Source organism: Perca flavescens, chromosome 13, assembly GCF_004354835.1.
Source record: "Perca flavescens isolate YP-PL-M2 chromosome 13, PFLA_1.0, whole genome shotgun sequence".
NCBI classification, from domain to species: domain Eukaryota; kingdom Metazoa; phylum Chordata; class Actinopteri; order Perciformes; family Percidae; genus Perca; species Perca flavescens.
The window spans coordinates 15,386,724-15,410,945 of record NC_041343.1 but is presented as its reverse complement, the minus strand read 5'-3'; the positions used below and the strand labels follow the sequence as shown (position 1 = coordinate 15,410,945).

The window sequence follows — 24,222 nt, the reverse complement described above, 5'->3', positions numbered from 1 at the left end:
TTACACACAAATGACCAACAATAAATAAAAAGAGCTATGGACATTGCGGCAGGTGCAACAGGCTTAAGTAACCTGCCACTTTAATAACAGAATAAAGCTTCACCAAGGCAGCCAACACAGAGATGTAAACACCATATAGTACAAAGTGCAACACACACAACACGTTTCTAGACAACGCAGTGGTTGTTGACATCCTCCTCTGAAGAGTTGTTGTTGTTGTTGTACCATACTCACCTGGCTGAACATCATTCTGCGAGTCTTGTGCACCGCAAAGTCCTCCTCAGTTTACTCTAGGTGAAACTTCTCTGCTTGGTCATTCTCAAAGCATAATATGACAAGTCCACTCAACGTCTCTGCAGGTCCCAGTGTGCTTCTCAGATTCAAAATGTTTTAATCTGAAAGAGCAATCTGAGGTCACATCTGTGACAGGGATTATTGTCACAAACAGCAGAAAGGCCTCAAACACCTAAATGAAGGTAGGAATTCCCAAGCAAATATAGAAGTCACCGCTGGAGGATCCACCATGAGTATTTTAGCATTAAGCATTTTAAGGTGGTCCCAGAATGCACCTGTTGGAAACACAACATCTTCCATGTTTTATTTAGGCCACCTAGCGTGCTCGCTGGATGGTAAATTGGTATTTAAGGTAGATGCAACCTTTTTAACTAAGCCAAGGTACAATAATGCTAACCTTAACCATAACCAATAATGACGTCATCCTTTGTTTTATTTCAATTTTGTGCATTGTTGTACTGTTCACTAACTGCAAACCCTGGTCTAGGTGTGACCACACCCCCTGCACACCCTTGACACTTGACTAGTGAACGTTTACATTCAACATGTATGTTTACAGTGTCAGCTGAGTACTGATCATATTCTGCTCTGCTGCAGCTGCTGATTTGGCACCAATCTTTTGTTACTTTTCTCATACAGTTTATCGTGTGTGTGTGTGTGTGTGTGTGTGTGTGTGTGTGTGTGAGTGTGTGTTTGCGTCTTCTTATTTTAATGAATTTTGCAACTGGACTTCATGTGACTTATTTTTCCTTTCATAGGAATTATTTAAAATTAGAAAGAGTTTTCTATGTTAAGCCAGATGATCTGTAGATGAATGCCAATACATGGTCCTTGAAAGCTTGTAGTTACAGTACACAGAGATCAGCACCAGATCTAATAAATAACCTTTGCTGCCACTGAAGTAATGATCTGTGGCTGGATTTCAGACTTTCACAGGCAGTCTGTCGGGAAGGTAGCTGGTGCATTTTAATGGCCACAGGCTTTAGCAATCCAGGGAGAGTGCTGGATGAATAGAGTGCTTAGATGTTAGCTGAGTTTTATCCAGCACTCAGAAAATACTTTGCAAGTAACCACACATCTGTACTGGAATAACTGTTTGTAGCTGACAGTTTGTTGTGCGTCAATTCCTGTTACTGTTCCAGCTGCTGTTTATATACAATTTAAATTTATATTTTAAGTAAGGTATGTTGTATTTAATTGTTTGCTTTACAAATATACATTATTTACATAAAATAATATAAGAATTTACATGCAACACATGTAAAACACACAGCACAAATAACTGCAGAGTGATTAGCATCTCTGACCCACCATTTAAACAAATAACTAATTTGTACATATAAACATCTGTAAGGAATAATAGTGTTTGACATATATTTCTGAATAAATTAAGGTATTCCTGCAGATATAAATTTACAAATGGCTTTTCATACTTTATGCATTTTAAGCAAAGCCATGTTTATGATAATGGTTTTCATGCCAAAGATGTTTACATGATGCAGCAGCAGCACAATAATGCCTGCGGGCGAAACATAGATGTGGTTTTCTCAAATAGAATTTCTGCATGAATTCCTTGATATGTTGTCTGTATCATTCCTGAGTGGTTTTTGCCATTATTCTTTCACAACAGTGCAAAAAAAACTATAATCAAGAATTGTATTCTTGATGGCATTAACAGTAGCCATAGTTACCGTGATGTCCCCTCTGTTTAAATGTCACCATGTGCCTGTGCTCTGTCCTCAGCTGTCCCCTTCCCCCTGAGCCACCGCCTTACAATTAAGGAAGTGTTTGACTGCGAAGGGAAACCTCGTGTGGATCTCCTGAAGGCCCACCTCACCAAGGAGGGCCGTGTAGAAGAAGCTGTGGCACTTCGAATCGTCAGCGAGGGAGCAGCTATCCTGCGTCAGGAGAAAACTATACTGGACATTGAGGCACCAGTCACAGGTATTAACCCTATTACCAATATTTACCTGGCGCTTGTCTGCTGCAAGACGCCACATACATATATATATATATATATATATATATATATATATATATATATATCGATATATATATATATATCGATACGGTTCTGGGACGATACATGTTATTATGGAAGAATTCAGTGCGATTCGATTCAATATTGAATCGATTCGGTGTGATTCGATTTAATCTGATAGATACAGTTTATATTTTTTTTGAATAAGCCAGTTCTATAAAAGACACTTTTCATCCCTTCAAAGAAATATATATTTTGTAAAAGGGACTACGAGTATAACTTTAACTTAATTAGCTAGCTCTTACAACCAAATAACATCCACATCAGCTCCATTCCATATTAAATAAAACAGCCTCCTTTTTGCTGTAATATTAGATACAGTAACTCAAACATAGGTCCCTGTTACACAGCCATTTTGAGTACTCCAATAATAATCATATACAGTATTACGTGAGTACACACGAGCACAATTTAAATACTGTTGTGAGTGTTTGCATGCGGCTAGAGGAGTTTTATGCTAATGTTCTGACCATCTTAGAACATATAAACGTCAATATAAACTCAACACACCCAAATACATATCTATATTTCTACTAGTCTACTCACATTTATGAACGCACACATGGAAGGACGATTCACAGACTACAGCTAGTACAATTTACAATATCTACGATGTATTCCTCTTAACCACTTTCACCGCTAACTCCATAAACAAAACCTATCAGTCAGCACATGTTTATGTTTATTCTACAAACCAAAACAAAGGCGCTGATTGGCTGATCACCGCCACCCCAAACATGAATGACCAAGTCCTTCATCACACAAATGGCAAGGCTTTTATCTCCCTCGCACAGATACATAAACAAACACCTGGGTCTTTCAATGGCATTGCAAACAAGCAGCAGCTTCGTTGAATTGACAGCAAAGCTTGAGTCAACCGATTCTAAACGTTAGAACCGGGCCATCAGCCGAATCTTGTTCCATTTATTTATATATATATATATATATATATACACACTATCTAATGAAAGCTTTTTTCACCTAGCTAATATTAATGCAGCCTACAGCAGCCTTGTAATAAGTAATCTAATTTCTGATGTTTTTAATGTTCAGTTTGTTGTTTCGGAGAGGTGTTGATTCAACTCACTGGTCATTTTGAAGGCTGTGGTTTGTGGTGCTGTTGAATTGTATTGCATTATACTGAAAGGCGTTTCTGATATTTTCTCCACCCCATTTATATCAATGAGGATAGAGAGTCTGGTCTGTGGATGTGTGACATTGCACCACCAACATATTTTTTAATTTGTGGATATGGCATGCAAGAAAGCTGAGGAGGTTACCGTTGACATGGCAAACTATCCAAACAAAACCGAACTATACAAAGGTAATTAATACTTGTGTTCTTTTCAAGAAGTCACCACTATTCTGTAGTCATATAGTGAGTAAACAAGTCGGAATATACAGTATTTTGTCTGGCAACAATTGGCTGTTCACATTACCTTTTAAAATGTGGCCTATATCAGATTCCAGTGTAAACTTTTTGCGGTTTCAAACTGACCCGCATGCGCAAAAGAACAATGACATCAGACGCAGCATGCTGTCGCACTAAAGTTAAGGAGGTTATGGAGGAAGTAAGCATTTTCGCTTTTAATTCAAAATGTTTGTGTAATGGCAGCCATAACATTAATGAGCAGGTGCTGAGGAGGAGAAGAATGAAGAGAAAGAGAGACAAATTGGCTATTTTGGCCTTTTGTGGGGTTATGGCTGCAAATTCACTACAGAGGTCGTGTGTGACTGGACGACCGATTTGAACGTCAGGACCGCTACAGGCCTCCACCAGAGTTTCCTCTGGTTTCACCCTGCCCAGGCATAGTTCACCATCTTTCGGGTCCTATCGTACACGTTCACGCTCCACCTCCCCGATGGTGCCCCTGAGGGGCCGGGATCCCACCTCAGCCGGGGTGCGTCAGCCCTCACTTTAATTGCGCCACGGGGCGACCCTCTGACTCGCGCGCGTTAGACTCATTGGTCAGTGGGTTGCCGACATCGCCTTTTTACGTGAGCCGATCCCCACCCTGGCGACGCAACGCGGTTGGGGCTCACTGAGGACAGTCCACCCCGGTTGACAGCCGCACCACGAGCCCGCGGAGAGAGAGGGCGCAGCAAGGGTTATTGAGGTAAAAGTCGCATCAAATCCACCCTTGTTGTTCACACTGCTGCCGCATTGAAAAAAATCAGATCTGGGTCTGATTCAGGACCACATATGCAAGTGGCCTGAATCTGATTTGAAAAAATTTGATCTGGGCTGGATTTGATTGTTCACACTTTTGGGCCACTTTTGCCTGTAGTCTGAACGTAGCCTAAGTAACTTTTCCCGCTTTGGTCCCCCTACAGGTTGTCTTATTGGAACCACACGGCTGTAGTTCCAATGAGACAACCTGTAGGGGGACCAAAGAGGGAAAAGTTACATAGTGGTGCTTTAAAATAATAGTTTAGTTTTCTACATTGAATTTGCAGCTGACTTTATTGGACTAATGTGACCTTTAAATCTGTGAGTAAATGCTCTTTATTATTACAAAATGTTGACTTTTGTGTAACAAGGAAAAGTCATGGTCATTTGTATAATTTCTTTGTATCATTTACCTTAATAAGTGAGTCTGCAGCCATGCTTGCGGCAATGATATTGTTAACATTATGACGTAAAACAGGTATGATGTTTATAATGTTTACCATCTCAGTTTAGCATGTAGCATGCTAACATTTGCTAATTAGCACTAACCAAAGGTGGAGCAAGTGAAGGTAAAGGTAATGTTCTTAGTTTTGCAGGTATTTGGTCATAAACTAAAGGATTGGACAACTTAAAATGTTGACCTGATGGTGGCACTAGATCCAATCCAATCCACCTTTATTTATAAAGCACTTTAAAAACAACATAGTTGACCAAAGTGCTGAACACAATCTAAAATAAGCAATAACATATAGTAGTGACACAATAGAACAATAAAATAGCAATACAAAAGAATTCTAAAAAGAAAAACAGCCTCCAAAATCATCCCTCATACTGAGTTAAAAGCCAAAGAAAATAAATGAGTTTTAAGACGAGATTTAAAAACGGGAAGAGACTCGGTCAATCTGATGTGCAAAGGCAGTTCATTCCAGAGTCTCGGAGCTGCCACCGCAAACGCACGATCACCCCTGGATTTACGTTTGGTCTTAGGGATGACCAGTAGTGCCTGGTCCGCCGACCGGAGCACACGAGAGGGGTTATAGGGTACAATCAAATCGGACAAATACTTGGGGGCCAAATCATGCAGACATTTAAAAACAAATAAAATAATTTTAAAATCTGTGCGAAAATGCACAGGAAGCCAGTGGAGAGATTGGAGGATAGGTGTGATATGATAAAATTTTCGAGTTCCAGTTAAAAGACGAGCAGCTGCATTTTGAACCAATTGTAATCGTGCAATATTAGATTTGCTAATAACAGTGTAGAGTGCATTGCAATAATCTAAACGAGTAGTAATAAAGGCATGAATTAAAATTTCAAAATCATGTCGCGCTAGAACCGATTTCACTTTAGCCAGTTGCCTAAGCTGGAAAAAGCTGGTCTTCACCACTGCACCAATCTGAGCATCGAGTTTTAAGCGACCATCCAACTTGACTCCCAGGTTTGTAACCACAGGGCTAATATCTCTAGTTAACCAATCCAAGTCAACAGGTGTCATAGCTGCTGAGTCACTAGGAGCAAAAAACACAAGCTCAGTCTTGCTCTCATTGAAATACAAAAAATTCATTGACATCCAAGCTTTCACTTCGGTCAGACACTCCAAGAGAGCTTTTGACTGTCCTATTGGTACATAAATTTGGCAGTCGTCAGCATAAAAATGAAACGAAACATTGTGATTTCTAAGAATTGACCCAAGAGGCAAAAGATACAATGAAAAAAGTAGCGGCCCAAGGACAGACCCTTGAGGAACTCCACACGACAGGGGAGCTGTAGAGGACACATCATCACCAACCTGGACTGAAAAACTTCTGCCCTCCAAATAGGACATAATCCAGGCTAAGGCCAACCCCTTAATGCCCACACAGCTCTCCAATCGGGACAATAAAATATGGTGATCGACCGTATCAAATGCAGCCATGAGATCCAATAATAGCAGAACAGTAGTATCACCAGAGTCTGAAGCCATAAAAATGTCATTAAAAACCCTCAACAGAGCTGTCTCAGTACTGTGGGCTGACTTAAACCCAGACTGGAAAACTTCAGTTATAGAATTATCAGTCAAAAATTATTTCTGTAGAGACAATTCCAAGGAGAGGATGACAGCGGAGAAAGACCTAAGATGTAGTGAGAGGATGTGGACTGACAATGCTTTTGTTTGTACTTGTAGTACAAAAATAAACAGGGCACCTGACTGGAGCACAAGCAAAGATGAAATCACATAAGAGATACTGTATCCATATGAATGTAAGTTCTTACAGCAGGAAACTGTCACTTGCAGGTAGAATCATCATTATCTTGTCATATAAGTGAAATAGGCCAACAGCATTTCGGTATACTGAATCTCTTATACTGAATCTCTCATTATAAGTCCTCTCATCAAAGACTAAATCACTGGTTCCTTTTTGTGTGAGGCTTTTCAAGTAGAGTATACTACTGTGGTGCTTTGACTCTGAGGAGAGCATTATTGGGTCTTTCTTTTTAAGTTAACTAAACCACATTCTGGCTAATCCTGCTCAACACTTGTGTAACTTAGTAAAAGACCCAGTTTTATTTTAGTGAACCAGCAACATAAACATAAATCAAGGTAAAGGGTAAGTTAAAAGAAAAATATGAATAAAAAAATTTGAACGAAGATTCTGCACTGTTATCCCAAATTAGTTGACTTTACTAGAAATTTGCGTGGAAACCCATTACCTTAAAGTTTTTTAACAGGTCAAGTTGTATTGACACAGAGCGGTTAGTTGATGCAGTAGACAAATCAAGTTTACATTAGTTGTCATTACTAAAAATCATTAGTAAACATAAATAATTTTTTTCTGGAGTTGTTTCTAGAGTTGTCTAAAATAAGCATGTTAAAGCTTTAGTGCGTACATTTTTTTTATATTAATAAACATCTGTTACATTCAAGCCATTGCCAAATGAGTTGCTACAAAGCTAATTAAGACTATCAGCTCCACAAAACTCTCTGTGTATTTCTCAGTATGGCTATGTTCAGAAACTGGTGTCATCCGTCAACTTTCGCGCGCAGAAAACCGAGTGAAGATAATTACCTCTTCTGAAGAGTCCATCATGTTCTTTTAATCCTCTGTGTCCTCCTTGGCTACTAGCAGCTGCGTGGAGGAAGGGTGGGGCGCCATCATGGAAGGCTTGTACCATGTAGATGCGCCAACAGTTTTGTTTTCATTACTTAGAATTTCTCATGGGGGAGACCGAAACTACGCACTGTAGCTTTAAACATGCAAAGAAACATAACAATTAAAAAATAATAGGCTCTTTAAGTCATCACTAACTAAGGAATATATAACTAACTAAGGAATATATAACTATTGTTTTTCCTTTATGACAGCCTGATTTTAAGAACAACATATCCAATACATTTGTTCCTTTAAGTAAAAGGACACAGTATGGGAGCATTATTGTAGTCTTCCACTGCAATATCCTGTACAGACAATTCCACTCAGAATAACAGAGTAACTAGCTTCCAATCAGTACATTACCTCTACCATGTATCACTGCCCAGACCCCATCAGTCCCCACCCGGGTCTCAGTCATGGTGCAACAATAAATGTAGATAAACATGAACACTAAATCAACCATACAAAACTAAAACACATATAACATAAATGAACACCCAAAACATTAACAGAACCGTATTAAAACACACTTTAACTAGGACAAAAAACATTCAGAACATTATTTTTCCCATGAGCCTTTGCTTCGCTTTAGCGCAGAACAGTTAAAATAATTCAGCCCCTCCCATACAGAAACTTAAAGGAGAACTCCGGGCAATTTTTACGGGATTTTTGATAACTATAAATATGTGAGACCTGTCAATAAAAAAAAAAAAAAAAGAATCGGTGCTAGGGACACGGAGCTGCTGCAGCTAATGCCCAGAGCTCCCATTTAGCTAAAACGGCAGTTTTGGGGGCATAAGATAAAGAGTGCCTTTGTGCCTCTTAACAGACACAAAATGCAATTAAAATGTCTGTGCAACATGAACAGGGCCCTTACATGACAACAAGATGAGTTTTCAACTCAGACATTGTTTAAATTCACCTACCCTGTTAGCTGCTAGCTGGCATCTGGGATGAGGGAGTGTGTTCAGGCAGGCTCCGGTAATAATCATCACGCAGCAGTTCCGTGTGTATTTGTATCATATATATCCATTTTGTGTGCAATCCATCTGGCGTTGGTGAGTAGGATTGGCAGTGGCAATTGGTGTGGTAGTTTCCTTCACCCGACCGGCATCCTTGCTTCTGTTTCCTCGCCTGCCGCGGCCTACAACAATCCAACGAGCGCCTGCTGGTCTGGTGGATGTCCTCCAGAAAACCGTTCATGCCTTTGTAGCAAAAATCTTTAGTTTATTTCCTCCTCAAAAATAGGTAATTGAGCACTGTAGTGTTTATGACCATATCAGTGACTATGTAAGGAGGACATCCACCAGACCAGCAGGCAGCTAAGGAAACTACCTCACCGATCGCCACTGCCAAGACTCCTACTCACCAACGCCAGATGGATCGCACACAAAATGGATATAGATGCTACAAATGTACACGGAACTGCTGCGTGATGATTAACAATCAGCGTTGGTTTTGAGGCGGGTTTAGGTGTGACGCAACGAGAAGTGACTGTTCAGTCTAAACAACATGGCAGCTTCCACGGATGAGATAAGCGTAGCTATCGCGCAAGTTTTATCCGAACTAGAAAGTATTCCTTCATTGAAAGAAGAGCAAAAAACAACACTGGAGGCTTTTCTCGGAGGAAAAGTTGTGTTTTTGCTCTTCTCCTGACTGGTTTCGGCAAGAGTTTGATCTGATTGGTTGATTTGGCCCGTCTATCACCAACATAGGTGGCTATAGTCTCAAAAAAATAAAATTGGGTGTCCTGGCAGTGGTTGGACTTTATACAATTTAGCCATGATGTTCCATGGTTTGATTCCAACATGGACCTTTGGTGAACGTCGAACCTCTTTCCCACCCATGTTTCTAGGCTGTCGGTCTCAACTGTTGCTAATCAAGAATTGAAATGACACCCAATCCTTGGTGCTAAACGCCATTTTGCTCAAATCAAAGTAATATCTTTCTATTCTTTGATACATTCCTGAAATCCCTATAAATACTTTGACCTGTGGACATTTGATTTTGGTGCATTATGAGGCCACAATCATACGTTCTGTTTATTTTTATCATGTCATTCAGCTTCACCCAAAACTGTGTGATATTAAATATACTGTACATGTAATTAGCATCCCATCAGCTTAATTGTCTTGATTTAAAGCAAGTACAGTGTTTAGCTAAACAGAAAGGTGACAAATGGATGAAATGCACATTGACCTGAAGAGACGTCTCAGGCTTCTCATCTTGACTAGTATCAGGAAAATGAAGGCTTTATGTATTAAGCATGAAATATGGATGATAAACTGAGTATTGTGTACAGGCATTTGTGAGTGTAGAGGTCTGTTTCATGTCTTTGTGAGCTTGAGTTGTGTTTGAATGTCTCTGCAGTGTGTGTGTGTGTGTGTGTGTGTGTGTGTATGTGTAGTCATATATTATGAAGCATTTATGCACTTGTGAATCTTTACTTGCATGGATGTGTTCCATGGGTGTTTGTGCGTGTGTGTGTGTGTGTGTGTGTGTGTGTGTGTGTGTGTGTGTGTGTGCGTATATGTATGTGTGTGTTTGATTGCTTTAGTCACACAAGCAGTCTCCCACTCACATTGCTCTAAGCTTTGAGTGGGCGAAGGCCACTGTGGAGCTGATAGGGGAGACAGAAAAGAGAGAGGAGATGGAGGATGAGTAGGAGAGAAGGAGACAGAGGAAGATGATAATGAAAAATTGAAGGCAGTGAGGAAATGAGATGTAGTTTTGCACTCCAGAGCCATGGTGTTCACTGCAAAAAAAAAGTATGTATCTCCCCTGCGGGCTTGAGCTTTTTCTACCTCTTTGAGGTGAGAGCTTCTCAACTCTCTGTGGAGGACAAAGGCCTTTCAGCCAAAGACCGTAGCAATATCTCAATAAGATGAGGACAGGAAAAATTCATACCATTAAATTCCTCTTTAGATGTTTTAATACTGGCAGTGTGGCTGTAATTGTAGATTAAATATATATATTCTTGCTGTAGGAATATGAATATGCAGGAATATAATTTTCAGTCTTTTCTGTTGCTCTGCTGACTGTTAAAAGTAAAGTCCATCTTGGTCCTACTTGACACAATTTATAGACATATTGGAGGGGCCAAAGACTCAGCAGATAATAGAATAACCAACGCTTTTCTTTATAGTGACAATGCTACCTTCTCCAGTAAAGGAGTTGTGAAGTGTTTTGGGGCAGGGTTAGCCTGTTATTACAATAATCCAGAGTAATAATGAAGAAATGTTGACATGCAAATAGCTGTAACGTGTGTTTAAACTAACATACAATATGCTCTGTTTTTTATTGTGTATAACATATGTAGCTTTTGTTATTTGTGGCATGTGTTTATGGTTACATAACATCTACAATTCACTGGACATTGTACTTGATTGTAAGTTTACGGCTTTGATATCTTGATAGTAGCAACAGCAATCACGATAACAAACACAATATGTCACCTTTAAACAATATAAATTAACTGGCTCTTGAGATACAGATATTAACACAAACATCTCCATGTAGTTGCACTGCCTGCCCGCCTGTCTATTTATAAAGCTAACCTGCGAGCATGAAAAGAAGATAGACACCTCTGATACAAAGTGATACCTCTGATACTACTCTGTACTGCCATGACATCCTGCCAGAATATTCTCTACTGTTTCTTTTGTTTTCTGTCTTCGAACCAATAGATAAAAGAAGTGGATCTCTGGTTCTCCTTACAAATGCAGGCGTCTTTTATTGGAAGAAAAACATCATTGATTTTTAGCTTCATAACAATACAACTGTTTCCAATTATTTGTGAGTGGGTTTCATAAGCTACAAGAGGTTTGAGAGTTGTATCAACCCATAGTGAGGCTACTGTAATTGTTTCACTGAATGGAATAGGTCAAAATAGCCAAATGATACTACAGACCTGTGCTGAACATGAGAAATGTGTTGGGTTTTTTTTCCGCCGTCACACATGCAAAAAAAGAAGAAGATGGATGTGCACACTTACACGCAAAACCCCGAGATGCAGACAAAGATGTTGAATCAAATTCTTTGATTATGTAACGTTTGCTGTCCTTTCGTTGTTTTCCAGTCTGTGGTGACATCCATGGGCAATTCTTTGATCTGATGAAGCTGTTTGAAGTGGGAGGATCACCAGCCACAACACGGTACCTGTTCCTTGGGGACTACGTGGACCGTGGCTACTTCAGTATTGAGGTAAAACCATCAGAATATCATTAAGTATGTCATGAGGTTAACAAACTGCAGAAAGCTTTATATACTATCACTGTAACATAAGTTATACAGCTTTTTGCATGAAATAATACTTTGTTCATGTATGTGTTTTGACAGTGTGTTTTATACCTCTGGTCGCTGAAAATCCTCTATCCAAAGACACTATTTTTACTTCGTGGAAATCATGAATGTAGACATTTGACAGAGTATTTCACCTTCAAACAAGAATGTGAGTACATATAAGTGTTTATCATATTGTTTTTTTATTGTTTATATATCTTTCTCTCTGTGTCTTGCTAATTTCATGTGTAGCCTGGAGCACTTTTGGTAACGCACCTTTCTATTGACTGTCAAGTTAATTCTGTATGACAGCACAAAAAAAGGTGGATGGATTTGTCTGAGAAAAATTTAAAATTTATTTCTAGCAAAACACATCTACTTTCTCCTTTTTTTTTGTGTAGTTCTATAAAGATGTCTCACAAGGACAAACCAACATGCAATAATTATTTTTATGTGCAAAGATATTTGTCCAGTTAAACTGCTTCTGATTCTTTTGATGTGCATACAGTATTGTGTTATATCTGAGAGAATTGATTACACGTCTGTCTTCTGTCAGGTAAAATCAAGTACTCAGAGCAGGTGTACGACTCATGTATGGATGCATTTGACTGCCTTCCCCTGGCTGCACTCATGAACCAACAGTTTCTGTGTGTCCATGGTGGGCTCTCACCTGAAATACACACCTTAGATGACATTAAAAAGGTAATAACATACTGCCTCAGCACCACCAAGCCTTACTGTACATTGGTTGTTTTAAAAAAAAAGTTTTTAAAACTGGCATTTCTGCTTTTTTATGTTAAGTTGGATCGGTTCAAGGAGCCGCCGGCTTTTGGGCCCATGTGTGATCTGCTGTGGTCTGATCCTCTGGAGGATTTTGGCAATGAGAAAACCCAGGAATATTTCAGCCACAACACAGTGCGAGGCTGCTCCTACTTCTACAGGTGAGCCGTTTCTTTTTCTACTTCTTTCCTGCAGCAACTTCAGTCATTCTGGATTATAATAACTTTATAACACTGTTATTGTCTATACTTAGATATTTAACTGCATTAAAATCCCAATTTACTAAATGATACATTGCAGAGTTGCTTTAATGCATTCAATGGTCTGAAATAGTGTGTTTATGCCATCTTGCATTGCGAGCAATCACCTGCATCAAGTGCCTATCCTACACTGCACTGATCCCATTAGCTTAACCCATGTGGCTCGTTACAGGTCTAGTAGTAGTAGGAAAATAAATGAAAGTTTGCAACTCACACTGTGAATACTTTAACAATAAATCCTGCCTCATATATACGGTAAGCTAAAAAAAAATGAATCCTGTGTTGGTTGATCATGAATTAGGTGGTTTCTTCTTCACACCTTTTCTGCTTTATTAAGCTGTGTATTTAAGAGAAAGGAGAAGATAGGGGAACGGGAATGTCATGCATTACAGTAAAAGGTCAACACCCAAAATGATCAGTCTCAATGAGATCTAATTTAATCCTTCAAGAGAATTGCTGGAGTACAGGGTGAAATTTGGCTGTTAAACAGAAGCCTTGCAACCAAAACTCTTAATATCAAAAATAGATGTTAAGATTAGAAATTATTAATAGATATCAAACAGTTATTGCTACCTGAGCAAAACCACAAAGAACAAAACAATAGACATACACTTAATCCTGCATAATGGGATAGCATGGGAAAGGAGATGTGATTAAGAAGACTGAATGATTCAATGAATGAATAGATAAACATATCCTTAAAGCCTATAGTGTGTGTGTGTGTGTGTGTGTGTGTGTGTGTGTGTGTGTGTGTGTGTGTGTGTGTGTGTGTGTGTGTGTGTGTGTGTGTGTGTGTGTGTGGTAAGTAAGTAAATGGGCCACATTGCCTTGTGGTTATCAATGTTTTTTGAGAAGAGGTTGTCTTTTTGACTTACAGAGCAGATTGTTACAGACAAAAGATTAGCTGGGTGAACCTGGAGTCAAATAAAAATAGAGGCAGAGAGAGAGGAGTAAAATATAATAGCGAGACAAATTGGGAACAGGTTTGTGATGCAACTATTCAACCGCCATGACAGAGCATGTAAAAGAAGGAGGAGCACTGTCCTAACATTGTTGGGAGATGGAAGAGAGGCTGTGGAAGTAGGTGGTGGTGGTGAGGAGAAGATATTAGCTGGCAGTTGTTGTGAGAGTTTTCTTAATGAAAGTTCAGAACAATACAGACCCCTCTGCATGGGAGCTGCAGTTCTGCTCATATCACGAAAAAGTTAAGTCAGAAGATTTACTCCTCCACCAAAGACGAAATGACTGACAGTATGTGCAGAATAGTTGCAGTTCAGATTGACATTATAACACATGTAGTTCTCATTTCGGTGTGTTTGTGGGTGCACAGAAGTGTCAAAGGTGACCTTTGCTTCAAATAATATCAGAAATAGTTCCACTAAAGTGCAGACGTTTCTGTTTTCATGATATATTTTCACATATAAGATCACCTTTTTACTTTGAGTTTACAAGCACCCGTGGCAATTATCGGACACAGTAAAAAGAAAGCAGGTGATGGGTCTTAACTTCCCCTTTCACTGCTGTTAAATGGTCACCGGTGAGAAACCATCTTCTAACAGTGAGAGAGGAGCTTAGTGAGGATTATTCTGTAGATGTGTGGAGGATGCTGCTATAATAGTCATCTAACTCCCCATGGCTTTGTTCTGCCTTCACTCTCAAACTTACCTCTCCATCATTATGACTCTTGCCGACTATAGAGTATGTATGCAGCACAGAGAATCACATTCTCCTGGGAAATGCAAGAAAATCTCTATCTGAAAAAGAAGTATGTATAAGCAGGTTAAGAAACAATGGTGTACATTAAAATGCAATCACATATAGTGCAGTTATTTGACTTTAAGCTACATACTGACAATGACTGATTGTTTTCAATACATGAACTGTGCACACAAACACACATTGGGCAACATTATGTGACTCCCTATACAGGTGTTCCATAAAATCAATTTTTCTCTCAAGCATTTTTCTCTCAAGTAGTCATGCAAAAGAAGAATGTTTGTAATAGATGTAACTTATTGTAGAAGATCCCATATGTACAGAGTTTTGAACAGTAAATGCCATGCATGCCTGCTCTTGGTTCTCCTTTGATATTAAATCAAACTTCTATGTTAACAACGACCAAATGGATGCATTGTAGAAGACCATTTCCCTCATGTCAGAATGTAAAATTTTCGTGCCCCCTCTTTTGATTAAAAAAAATTAAATCCTCCAGAATTTTAAAGAGATTTTACAAAAAGCTTCATATATGTAATATGGAGACAGTGACACAACTCAATCCATTTCAATAATGTGATGTTGTAATGCTTTAACACACAAGGGTTTGTATTAAGTGTATTGTCATATAATACTAGCTACACATTCTGTTACATGTTGCAACCTTGTCAGAACTATACTATTATCAATATCAAAGCACCAACTAACCAAGTCTCATTTCTTGTGCAGTGATTGTAATTAGGAAAATGTGATTCTGCTCAGTGATTAGGAATATGGTTATAGACTGTTTTTATATTGGGGGATTATGAATGTGATGCCCGACAGATGGATGTTTTTAAGGGAAAGAAAAAAAACCTCTCAGTTTCACACTCACAACACAGCACTTCCATCTCTCTCTCTCTCACTCACAGGCTCACCAACACATACTTGTGTGTTTTCACAAAGGGGAGAGAAGGAATGTGAGCCGCAGGCAAGCAATGTGTGTGTACTGTGTTCCCTCACAGTAATCAATAAATACCGTTGGAGCGGACAAAAGATAAATTAGTACATAGTGTACTGTTGGATCTTTATTTTTATGTTATTATGTGACATTTGTGTCAGTACTGTGCACAAGAAACAAGAAAAAAATAATCTTTAATCAGTGTGATGCAAAAAAATGATTTCTAAGTTAGAAATGTAATGTAGATATGTTTTTAATAGATACACTTACATAACATTTTACAGTTCTATTAGGATGTACTGTCAGCCATAGTGGAAAGAGTTACAGCATATCCATGTTAGTGTGTAACACAGCTATTCCTGTAATTTATATATTGGCCACCAAGGGAATGTTAGCCATGTGTCCTAGATATATGAGGATGGCACAGTTTCGCCAGGTGCTCAGGATCCTTTTTTTTCTTCCGCCACAAACCTTTGAGCACTTAAATATTTTAAACACTTCGGAACGTTTGATGGGTGCATCAGTGACTGTAAGAAAAATGCCGGAAGAGAGGATTGTAGCTCAGGGAGGATGTACTGTAGGTTACGGTAGGTCTGGACAAAAATAGTTGATGGTCACAAAACTCAACCATTATGATATATTATTATTATTATTATATATTATATTATGATGATAATTTAAAAAGAGTTAGTTTCTCAGATTCGATTATCACTGTAAATTTAATATCTGACTATTTGACGAAACAAGCAATTTGAAGACGTCACCTTGGGCCCTGGGAAATGTGATGGATGTTTTAAATATTGTCTGACATTTTAACAGCTAAAGCGTAATAGATTATTCCAAAAAATAATAATTGGCAGATTAATTGATAACAAAAATAGTTGTTGGTTGCAGCACTGTACGAATAGCTTACTCAGTCAGCGTATCTCTGTTTTTTACTGCATCAGTCTTCAAAAGGGGATTACACAGTGTGGAGTCTAAGTTTGAAAAGACAGTCCATGTGGATCATTGCAAACAGTAATTAGCAGATTTAGACTATAAGAACGTTTTTAAATATCTAAATGCTTGTGCAGAAACTTGGCTTGCACCAACAAAATCTGGGGTGTTTGCCGTGAAGTCAAGGACGTGTCTGATTTATATTTTACATTTGGTACTTTTGGCTAATGCTTTCACCAAGAGCATCTGTGAGTGTTGTCTTCATTAGTGCTTTATTCAGCAAATATTTTGTTCATTCGACTTCATTAGCAATTATCAAAGTCATTAGAGAATACATTTCTTAGAAAGATAGCTAAAACAGATTAAAAAACAATCAAGGTAATGTTTGATAGCAACATAATTTAACAGGTCTGTACTTACGACTGATGGATCTAAGGATATTCTTTCTTGTCCGATATACTGTATATCTGGAATATAGCAGCTTGAAGAAACAAAGGAATCACAAAGGACTTTTCGAAACTAAGACTGATTGAGGTGTTGCTAAATTGAGGCCATTAAAATTTGAAAAGAGCTAATTAAACTGTAATCTATAATCTTTTTTTTCTAACCCAGGAGACACAGTTTGGAGGGATGATACAGTCTCTGAATGACATAACACAACCTTCTAGGTATTACATAACAACTGTGGCGAGAGCTAATAAATGGAAAGCTACATTCACACTGCAGCTGAAGTGTCCCAATTCTGATTACATGTCCCTCCTTGTGTGACACAGGTCTTATGTTTTCATTTTTTCTTTGGAGACAAATTCAGGTCCTACATCTGCTAACCCTAATACTAACCCTAACCCTTGGCTGCAATCTGCCATCTCTCCAGGACCTGTACGCCTCCCGGAGTCTGAGGCGGGCAAGAAAGATTGCAGCTGATCCCTCTCACCCCAGACACAAACTGTTTGAACCTCTCCCCTCTGGCATGAGGCTGCGGTCCATCAGGACCAAAACCTCATGCCATAAAAACAGTTTCTTCCCCTCTGCAGTCAGCCTTACAAACAAGGCCCTGTTCCCCCCCTAGCCACTACACTTTGCACTAACCTGCATCCTGTCTATACATCTGCCTATTGCACACAGTGCTTAAACTACTTAAACAACTATTTTGTATTTATTTGTCTCTGTTTCGGTATTTATTGTTTATTGTTTTATTAATCTTTAATGTGTTCGTTTGTTTGTTTATATGTATTCACCCAATCACCAAGGCACATTCCATGTAGTTCCACTACTGTGGCAACAAACTGCTTTCTGAATCTGATTCTGCTCCATATCTGCTCCATGACTATGCATCTACAGTCTGAACTGTCAGATAGGAGGTCATGTGGTTTTTATCATCTTTCCCCATGGGGCAGCTCATTGTCTTATCTGGCCAGAAGAACACGGAGGAAGACTTCAGCATGTAGCCAGTGGAGAAATAACAATCCCAATCCAAAAACAAATCCCGATAAAGAAAATTCACAAAAGATTTTATGAAACTCAAAAAATCAAATTCATAAACTGAGAGGATCAAAATCATAGGAAGACCGAAAGCAATTGCAACAACATAGGGTGAAATATGAATTTCAAAAGACAATTCAGCCCCTAACAGTCAAATTAGTAGTATTTATATTTCACCATAAACGATACCAATCATCAACTAAAAGAAAAATGGCAGCTGAAGGGAGCTGTGAAATTTGGGCAGCAGCAGCAGGAAAAGTGGGACAAACAATATTATTTATCCAAAACGTTGTCCTGAGGCAACATCAGACTTGACAGCTTAAAATGACTTTAGTCTTGTTGCAAAGGGTGCATTAGATTTCATAGAGCATATCTTATGCCATGTGTGAGTGTAGCATCGCCTGAGCTACCTCCCAGCCTTCCTTTCCTTTCAGGCACATTTCCTGTCAGGTTAGAGCTGGGGGCCAGGAAGCTCTGACTGCCGCTTATACTGGGTTAGTTTGGTTTTAACTGCAACAGGTAGCTGATGGATTAGTTTTCCACACCATTGCATCATCCTCAGCAAGGCTTCCATAAATGCATTTATGAGTGATAACTTTGTTCATTTTCTGGTGAGTGAAACTGTATGTGAAATTAGTAACTTGCAGCTTAAATGAAGTTTGGTTGTGTGATTGGAAAAGAAAATGGTAAAATGATGGTAAGATTGTGTGCTTAACTGAATTAATTTGTACTTTGTCATACTCTTTTATTTTATAGCCCAATAACCATTTTCAGAGATGTCTCTAACCCCAATTTTTATTTACTCCTTTCCAGTTATCCAGCTGTATGCGAGTTCCTACAGAGCAATAACCTATTATCAATTATCCGAGCGCATGAAGCACAAGATGCAGGGTATGTTATCCCCACAACACACATTAAAAGACACACATATCCACACAAACACAAATAAATACATATTTACTTATATAAGAACAATCTCTGCCTTTTTTACCTCCCCCTGACCGCCTTGAAGCTACCGGATGTACCGTAAAAGTCAGACCACTGGATTCCCATCCCTCATTACCATCTTCTCAGCACCAAACTACCTGGATGTTTACAACAACAAAGGTCAGAAAACCCATCTTTGATTCAGTTTCTGTTTGCATCTGTATCATATTTTTGCACAGTAACAATGTTTTTTTGTTTTTTTTATCACAGAAATGGGTCTGAGACTAGGTCCATGTATGGCTGGACCATGTATGATCAATGTGCTAAATTGTGGCCATATTGTTACAGGGATAGTCAGCTGTAGTAAACTGAAACACTGTCCATGTACTACCCCTTGACAACTTACCTGCTACTAACCCTAACACCAGTCTGCTCTCAGCACATCCACAGTCACTCTCTCCCTCTCGATCGACCACACACTTGCTAAGCCACACTATGCACTGAGCTTTTCCTTAAAGCAGCTTCGCTACTCTTATAACATTATGCATCCAACTGTGTCAACACTCTACAAATATAGGATTGAAACTACTCTATGAATATAAATATATACAGAAAATTACAGTGGCTGCTGCGGTCCAGCCAATAAATATATTCCTGTTTAAAACCCCCATATATCATATCATTTCTATGGCTATGTTAAGTGGGCAGGCAAGCCTTGAGACATGAATTTACTGTTTAATTAAATGTTACAACAATAAATAGTAAAACCTGGTGTCGTGAAAGAGAGGTGCCCCAATTCCATTTTAACTGCATCTGGGTTAGATTTCAAGAAAAACACTTCACTTCTGACAAAATGACTACCATGGGCTCCAACAGCTCCATGACTTCCCTATTAAAATGGTTTCAACAGCACAAAGTGGAGTGTAAGGTTAATGTATCTGCATTTAGCTTGTGCGAATGCATCAGGGAGCCCCCGTTTGTTTGTGTTCTCAGATGTGTCTTGGTTGCTATGGGCTATGGGAGATGGGGCGCGTGGGAGGGACTGTCGGCATCGCTGACTATCTCCATGTGGCTTTATCCCTCTTGATGTAACAGTGTCAGCAATCCCTGGCCTCAGCTAGGCCATCTAGTGGTTGAATGTCTCATTTTTTGCTGTCTCTGTTCTCAAACATACAGTACTGTATGTCCAAAAAATATTAAACTGCGTAACATCACCAAACATGAGTACTAGTAATTTGAATAGAGCATATGAAAAATTGTTGTGCATATGGCTATGACAGTATGCAGTGAAAATATTCTGCGCAGTGCACCCTATAAAACAAAATGACAGTTTGAGTACTGTGCTGAGTTTGCCATTGCGCTGAAGGGTTTTTGTTATGTAAGCATAGATTTGTATAGCACATGATTATTTCTTTTAAGCAAATGTCATAAATAAAACCTAACCCTTAAACCCTAATCTGATTCTATTCAATATTTCTTTAAGTAGCATAATCGTCTTGGAGCAAGCTATTAACAGGACAGTATGGGTTACATTTTACTTTAATGTCTCTCTTCTGCTTCCCCAACAGCTGCTGTACTGAAATATGAAAATAATGTCATGAACATCCGACAGTTCAACTGTTCACCCCATCCCTACTGGCTGCCCAACTTCATGGATGTCTTCACCTGGTCTCTGCCATTTGTTGGCGAGAAAGGTATTACGTGTTTCAAAAGCAAAGTATTCTAATCTGTCATCTTTGTAGCTTATTGCTCAATGACTTCACCTCGTTCCTACACTCTGTTTCTTCCCCAGTCACAGAAATGCTGGTGAATGTGCTGAGCATCTGCTCTGATGATGAACTCATGATGAATGATGAAGATGAGATATTTGATGGTAAGACATTTTGTGAATAGTGATTTAATAATGTATTTATATTTATCAATAGTGCATTGTAGGTTCAATTCAGACTCCATACAGAGAATCAGGTCTTTCATGGAAGGAGCTCTGCACACTTGATACATGCAGTTAATTATCATGTGATTTTGTTAATTATGTAAAACTATAACAGTTCATCAGAAAAAAAGATAAAGATTTGTGCTGTATTGCATTACAAAACTAAGACAATGTTTTTTGCATCAGATAGACAATAACAACAATTTCTGATTTCTCATCACTACATACAAGCTATGACGACATAATCTATAGTATAGAGTCACATTGCAGAGCATTACAGTATCTAATGCATTACCATGGCCTATAATAACAGTGTATATTGCAGTAAGGGGGACTTTTATCACAGTATCCTATGCATCAAGAAACATATATTTTATGTGTCATAGAACCCTACAACAAGTTTATCATGCAATACATGGGCTTATAATGACAGCATCTATTGTATCAGAGAAGCCTATTATGACAGGGTGTGTATGTATTTTTTTGCAGCCAATGCAGCTGCAGCACGCAAGGAGGTGATCAGAAACAAGATTCGTGCTATTGGGAAAATGGCCAAAATGTTCTCAGTTCTCAGGTAGACTTTATGTTTGTAAAGTACAAAACAGTAGCAAGTGTTTCTGTGTGTACGTGTGTGTAGAGTGAGTCTATGTATACACCGTTGTCAAAATGGGGGCATCAAGTTTTTTCTTCAGTTTGATCAGGGTTCAGTGAAGTTTTGTGACCTCGATGCCTGCCTCTGTGTTTCCTGCAGAGAGGAGAGTGAAAATGTGTTGACGCTTAAAGGCCTGACGCCCACTGGCATGCTGCCGAGCGGGGTTCTCTCTGGAGGCAAACAGACACTGCAGAGTGGTGAGTTAATACGAGGCTCAGCATAAGCCTTTTTCTCTACCCTTCACTCCATCTTTTTTTTTTTTATTTCCTCATCAACAAACTCAGTCCCACCATTGGTCTTACCTCTCTCTTTCTCTCTCTCTCTCTCTCTCTCTCTCTCTCTCTCTCTCTCTCTCTCTCTCTCTCTCTCTCTCTCTCTCTCTCTTCTTCTCCGACTTAAATATAGAGCAGCCAGCCAGCTTTGTTTTTTTGGCCTCTTAGCGATGCTCTGAACACATCTAAGCTAGGAGAGAAGAACCTAAGTCCCGACCAAAACTACTTTTCAATATTTCTGTCCTATTACCTAAAATCTATTACAGTTTCAGCTCAACCTCTTTCTGTTTCAATATATGTCCCGCTCTCTCTCTATGGATCCGTCTTTTTCATTTTTTACATATCTAACCAGAGATTGACACCAATTATCTCAGTATTGATGCATGGCATTCCTCGGAGTTTGGCTGCATTGCCAGTAAACATGTATATCTCATCTGGCCTAACATGAGCCACCTTTCCGCTGGGGCTGCATTTTACATTTGCATGGCTTTGTCAGGAGTAACCTGCTCCCCTCCTCCCCCCTCAGCCACCATTGAAGCCATCGAAGCCATCGAGACGACTGATGAGGACGGAGAAGGTAAACCTGTGCCCCATCTTCAACCCCTCTCAACATATTGTCAGGGCTTCCTGCTGCAGAGGCCACCTGCCACTAACACTTCATGCACACAACAGCTCACACAATAATAACTCCATCAAGTGACATTTCACAGGAAAGTTTAATACTGGTATGGCTGGCACTTTACTTTGCAGTACCATTGATTCAAACGACTGGATGATTGGATTTAAAGAGGGGATGCATTTGGGAACTGAACTGCAAAACCTATTTTATAAAACATTTGTAATGTAGGGTGAGGATTTTTTTAATTAATTGTTTTCTAATGTGTGCCTGAGTGGTGAAGAGAAAAAAACATCTCACAATTACCAGTATTTGCAGGGTGGGAAGCTGGTGAGGGATCGAGTTCTCGTCACTGTTTGGTCAGGGTACATGTACCAAGGGGGGAGGGAATCTGTTCATGGAGATAGCATGAATTGTTGCTCACTTAAAGCTCTCCTGTCCCAGGATTCTCTATGTGTATCAATCTACCAACATAGAGAGGCTTAGCACCAGCAATGACTGTAGCCCACATTTGGAATTGGTCATCACAAACTGGGCGAAAAGGGGGGGAAATAGCTAAATAGAAAAGGAACATCTTTTTCTGGCAAGTCCATGATCAATTAAAACACTGGGACTGCAAAGGCAAGTGCTGCTAAGAGATGCATGACTACAATACTTCATTGTTTTTGGTTTGGCTTATAAATGGCCTCCATCAAAAAAAGTGCTGCATGCTCAAGAAACAGACCAGAGCATCAACATGAAATATACACCCTGAAGCCTCAATACCTCGTGATATATCAAAGGTAATCAATGCTCCCTAACCAAGAAGCTTTGGTACAAACAGCAATGTACAGTACAGAAATCTTTTTATTTACATGTAGAGTTTATCTTATTTGAAATTACTAGCAGGGCAGTAGACATTTGTAGACATTGATTGTTTAGAAATTTGTTTTGATAAATTACATTTTGGGGGAAATACATAATAGGGCATGACATGCCATTACAAGGTGAGCCTGATATGTTTATATGTGTTTTCTCTTTTTAGCTATCCGTGGGTTCTCCCCCCAGCACAAGATTGCCAGCTTTGAGGAGGCCAAGGGCCTCGACCGCATCAACGAGCGCATGCCACCTCGCAAGGACGGGGTGAACCATGTGGGTCACTCCATGGGAAAGATGAATATGTCAGAGGCAAACGGCACGGATGACAACAGCAACATTTAGTGATGTGCTGTCGGAGCCTCAGAACCGTTCTGCTGTTGCTCTGTGCAGCAAGACATTGCCAAATTGGGAATTCAGGCCTCAGAACAGAGAAATAAACCAAGCCCACTGACAGAACATGAAAATCTGCAGCAAAACTAAAACGGGCAAAAAAGGTCATTTTTTTCATGACAGTATGTCATCGCACAGTTGGGGGAGGGTGGGAGTGTGTGTGTGTGTGGGGGGGGAGACTGGGGCTGGGTTTCACAGCAGAGTGCAGGGATAAGAAGAGGCCTGAAGGCTGCAGCCTGACAGAAAAAGTGTGGTTGAAAGTTGTTTCTGCCTGTTGTTCCCTTTCTCAGTTCAATTACAGACTGATATGTTGGGGGTTGTGTTGTTCTGAGTGCTGACAAATGTCTGCTCCTTCATTACAGGGCCAGACAGAAGACATAATTGCAGTATCCATGCCACACAAATCATGTTACTGTTTCATAAAGTGTATTATGAATGACTCACAAATTCACTTCATGAGGAAAAGAATCTTGTTTACCTACATGTTTTGCTAGTATTACCAAGTCACACCACTCTTAAAACTTGCAGTGCGAACTTAGCAGTGGA

The 24,222-nt window shown here is 39.4% G+C and overlaps 1 protein-coding gene across 3 annotated transcripts in view; it reads left to right on the top strand.

Moving 5' to 3' along the window:
- Positions 1-23,812, top strand: part of ppp3ca (protein phosphatase 3, catalytic subunit, alpha isozyme) — a 28,242-nt gene extending 4,430 nt beyond the window's left edge. The window contains exons 2-14 of one of the 3 annotated variants that reach the window (XM_028595408.1): positions 2,038-2,238; positions 11,715-11,839; positions 11,975-12,086; positions 12,474-12,619; positions 12,719-12,858; positions 18,842-18,919; positions 19,041-19,135; positions 20,524-20,649; positions 20,748-20,828; positions 21,378-21,462; positions 21,640-21,737; positions 22,339-22,389; positions 23,453-23,812. In XM_028595408.1, the coding sequence (XP_028451209.1) occupies positions 2,038-2,238; positions 11,715-11,839; positions 11,975-12,086; positions 12,474-12,619; positions 12,719-12,858; positions 18,842-18,919; positions 19,041-19,135; positions 20,524-20,649; positions 20,748-20,828; positions 21,378-21,462; positions 21,640-21,737; positions 22,339-22,389; positions 23,453-23,628 (1,514 nt within the window). In that variant the 3' untranslated portion in view covers positions 23,629-23,812. Of the gene's footprint in view, positions 1-2,037; positions 2,239-4,405; positions 4,453-4,762; positions 4,827-11,714; positions 11,840-11,974; positions 12,087-12,473; positions 12,620-12,718; positions 12,859-18,841; positions 18,920-19,040; positions 19,136-20,523; positions 20,650-20,747; positions 20,829-21,377; positions 21,463-21,639; positions 21,738-22,338; positions 22,390-23,452 lie in introns of those variants that run through there. The other 2 variants (XM_028595409.1, XM_028595410.1) reach the window with 2 other exon arrangements.
- The last annotated feature ends 410 nt before the right edge of the window (positions 23,813-24,222 follow it).